The 3674-nt window shown below is 54.9% G+C and overlaps 1 protein-coding gene across 1 annotated transcript in view; it reads right to left on the bottom strand.

The window, feature by feature from the left end:
* The window catches only part of SPRG_12643 (TKL protein kinase), a gene marked incomplete at both ends in the record, with an annotated part of 2797 nt that extends 671 nt beyond the window's left edge, over positions 1-2126 (bottom strand). The window contains 12 exons of the mRNA XM_012352113.1: positions 89-194; positions 262-654; positions 709-750; positions 804-1042; positions 1099-1164; positions 1211-1273; positions 1323-1382; positions 1427-1489; positions 1539-1607; positions 1655-1726; positions 1777-1842; positions 1885-2126. Of these exons, the coding sequence (XP_012207503.1) occupies positions 89-194; positions 262-654; positions 709-750; positions 804-1042; positions 1099-1164; positions 1211-1273; positions 1323-1382; positions 1427-1489; positions 1539-1607; positions 1655-1726; positions 1777-1842; positions 1885-2126 (1481 nt within the window). The remainder of the gene's footprint in view (positions 1-88; positions 195-261; positions 655-708; positions 751-803; positions 1043-1098; positions 1165-1210; positions 1274-1322; positions 1383-1426; positions 1490-1538; positions 1608-1654; positions 1727-1776; positions 1843-1884) is intronic.
* Positions 2127-3674: the final 1548 nt, after the last annotated feature.

The raw sequence follows: 3674 nt of genomic DNA, 5'->3' as shown, positions 1-3674 counted from the left end.
CGACAAACTTGACAATGTAGTCGCTGCTCATCCTAAAATGTACAAGTTGTCAGAGTTCGTTGCCACATCGTGATAGAGTTGAACGTACTGCGACATGAGGACGATCTCGTCAATGAACTTTTGAACACTGCGCGCCTCCTGGTTCTTCATGCGCTTGATCGCGACCTGCTTGCCGCCGTACGAGCCGAGCCAGACTTCGCCAAAGGCACCGGAGGCGGAGCGGCTTGTTGGAGGTGACGTAGAGATCGGAGAGCTCGAGACGGTGGTGCAAGAGTGGCTTGACGTCGAGGATGATATCAGCATCAGGGTTTCCGAGAGAGCCGCGCGACCGATTGGTGCCGTTGGAAGGACCACCAGTGCCGTTGGTTCCGATCGTGCCGTTGGTATAGCCGCCCGTGCCATTGGTGTAGCCGCCCGTGCCGTTGGTGTAGCCGCCCGTGCCGTTGGTGTAGCCACCTGTCCCATTCGTGGGGTTGCCGGTGCCGTGGGTCGGGACGCTAGAGCCGTTCGTGTAGTTGCCGTAAGCTGGTGTGTCGCAGTGGATGTACTCGGTGGGCGGCTTGGGCGGGCTGCGCTTGCGGCGAAGGATGAAAAAGGCGATCACGCCGACGACGACGACGCCGCCGACAGCAACACCGACGATGAGGCCCGTGTCTACGCTCAATTGACTGTTGGCAGCTGCTGACTACATCATGAATAAGGACGTACTGGTGCCGCCGGGCGTCGGGGGCTCGGTCGTTGTCACATTGGCTACGTGCCACACCATGGTTATCCTCTCGAAAACGAGATGACGTTTGACGTACCCGACCCACCCATGACGCATGCCTCGACCGCGACCTTGGACGTGCTTTCCCAGAGCTTCTTGATCGAGCCGCCGGATGCTGTGCACGCAGCGGCGTCGGTTGCCACCGCGTAGTTGATGGTGTACCCCGCCGGCGTGTCGGTGAGCTTGTCTCCGTTCCATGGCTGCAGCTTATTGAGGGCCTTGTACGAGGGTGCATCGAGGTAAATGTCACTGAGCTTGGAGCAGTTGACGATGCTCCTACACAGCCGACGGGTGGTGAGTATGTCTTGTTAGCAGCGTTGTGCTTTGTGTACACAAAAGCGATATCGGAGAATTGAACGTTCATGATCTTGGTCAAGTCTTCGTTGTTGGACATGTACCTACGAACCTGCGTGAGCAAGCCGAGATGGCAAGAAATATTCCTACAAATATTTGACGCTGCGCAAGTCGGCGTTGCTAAGGGTCTTGAAATTGTTGGCGGCAATGTTCCTATCGGTAGAAATGGTAAACACTTGAAAAGTGGCGAATGGAATCGTACAAAAACACAAGATTCTTGGGCAAGTACACAAGGTCCGTGAGGTAGTTGCTCTGAATCGCCCTACAAGATACAGTAAGGTACTCTGGCGTGAGAAGAGAGAGTACAGTTGCGTAAGCGTCGTCGGAAGGTACTGCGGAATGTTGTTCATCACATTGTTGCTCAGCACGCTAAAGCAGCGTGCAGCAATTGACTGCTTGTATGGGACTTCTAACGTACACGAGGTCGAGGTTGGCCGGCCAGACGACGCCGACATTGGGAAAGTTGACCGGGCTGTTGAGAACCATCCTAACCATTTCTATGAGCTTGCATCCCATAAGCCCGCTTCCATGTACAAGGTTTTGACTGAGCCCCACTGCGTCAGCGCCGTGTTGGCGAGGTCGATCTTGGTCACATTGTCGAAAGTCCTAGCACCAACGTCGTTTCAGCATCCACACGGAGGCCAAGGCGAGCGTACAAGGTTTTCACGGTGTTGGGCAAGCTCATGCGCGCAATCGTGAGCGACGCCGAGTCCTCCATCGTCCTACGCGTCAGCATGAGCAGCAGCGGGATAGCTCGCGCGTACAGGGTGGTGTAGGTGTAGTCGGCAAGGTTGCCGACGCCCGTCCAGCCCGAGAAGGACGAGATGGTCGGGTATGTCTTGGTCGCGCTGCGATCGCACTTGTTGTTGGTCGCGCACGTGGTGAGCGACGACGAGCAGTTGCCGTCAGCGACGATGATCCATCCGTCCGGGTAGTCCTTGTACGGACAGACCGCTGCGTGGACGCCGACGACGGCGACGGCAGCAAGGAGCTTGGCAACGAGCATGCTTCTTGGCGAGTGAGGAGGATCAGCTGCCGCTGCGTTACTGTCACTGGACGCACAATCCGACACAATTTCCGCACGTGAAAATGAAAAAACACCAAGCATGTGAGGGCCCATTTCATTTGGTGTTTGTATGCAGTGAGGTGTGAAATTCATCCACGAATGGCGTTCGTCCTACGTGGCAACGTCTGGGCCCGCCATACGATAGCAGGTTCAAAGATTTCGATTTACGATTTCTGTGCATCGATTCTGGATTCATTTGACATTGCATCGTGTGAAGCGTCATTCTCGTGACGATGGAGCACATTTATCGTCTCGTTTGGGAGTTTAGGGACGTAGGCGTCAAACGTGCTTGGGCTCGACGAAGGAGGCGACCAGCCTATTGGGTGCACAAGGCAGGGTGCGTCTCATGCGACAGCTAGTACCGGTATCATACAGTAGTCCTAGCCTGGGTCTGAGCCTGGGCTGTGTTTTGAGTCGGTCGTCAATTGTACGCGGTTGTGCTGTCAACAAAACACAAGGATATGACAATGTCGTTGTCGTCACCACGCGAGCTACTGTACATTGGTACACAGCCAGCTCCAGATTCAGCGGTCGATGACAGCCTTGTCTGCATTTCGATGGATGGACTCCAGCGGAGGTTTCGGTATTATCGACGACAAGCACACTGTAAAACTACGGTGCATGTCGCCTATAGACTACTAGTATATTTGTTTTAAATTCGGCCTAGCCTTTATCCAGATCAAGTATATACTAAACTAGTGAGCAAGTTTTTTGCTCCATCCTAATACAGGCTCGTGTGAACTAGGTTGATCTTGTTGAAATGAGCGTTTGGCCCCTTTCGCCATTTTAGATCAACTCCAAGCTCATTCACTAAAACGCAATTGGGTGACCGTACCTTGTAAGTCTCAGATAAGTCAAGAGTCTTGAATTTATTATGGTGCTAGCCGCATCGTGTGAGAGCAATTTACAAACCGTACTGTGAAATCTGTACAGCTTTCGATCCGCTTCTTGAACCGGTATTCTCTACGCGTCTATATATATGAACGTGTTTCGCGTTATCTTCGTTGTTACAAAGAGTTCGCATACGTAGAGACTAGCAATCTCCTTTTTCTTCATTCGCTCGCCGGGCCGTGGCTGCGCAGGCGGCGGCGCGGGGGTGCATCTTGTTCTTCTGTAGTCGCGCGGGGGCGTTTGTGGCCGCGGGTGGGGCCCATGACGACAAGCTCCGTGGATTCCTTCCAGGCGTCGCGATCGGCGGCAAAGCTACGCAGTTTGTCGAGGTCCTCGAGAGACGCCAGCGACTGAGGCGGCGTCAACGACTGGAGGTCGCGGTGCAGGACGATCGGCAACGTGATCGTGGTGCGGCCTAAAAAACGGGGCGCCTCGGGAGCGGCAAAGAAGCGGGCGGCGGCAATGTTGGCAGGGACGTCTTTCTCCAGGCGCAGCACGTGACCCAGCAGGCCCCAGCGTTGGCGGGCGACGATCTCGCTCAGCGGGACACTCTTGCAGCGCTTGTAGAGTGCGACGTCGCCGAGCGTGTTCGGGTAA

The sequence above is a fragment of the Saprolegnia parasitica genome (assembly GCF_000151545.1).
Source record: "Saprolegnia parasitica CBS 223.65 unplaced genomic scaffold supercont2.92, whole genome shotgun sequence".
Classification (NCBI taxonomy): Eukaryota; Oomycota; class Saprolegniomycetes; order Saprolegniales; family Saprolegniaceae; genus Saprolegnia; species Saprolegnia parasitica.
The sequence above is the reverse complement of the archived record's forward strand: the minus strand, read 5'-3'. Positions and strand labels throughout refer to the sequence as shown.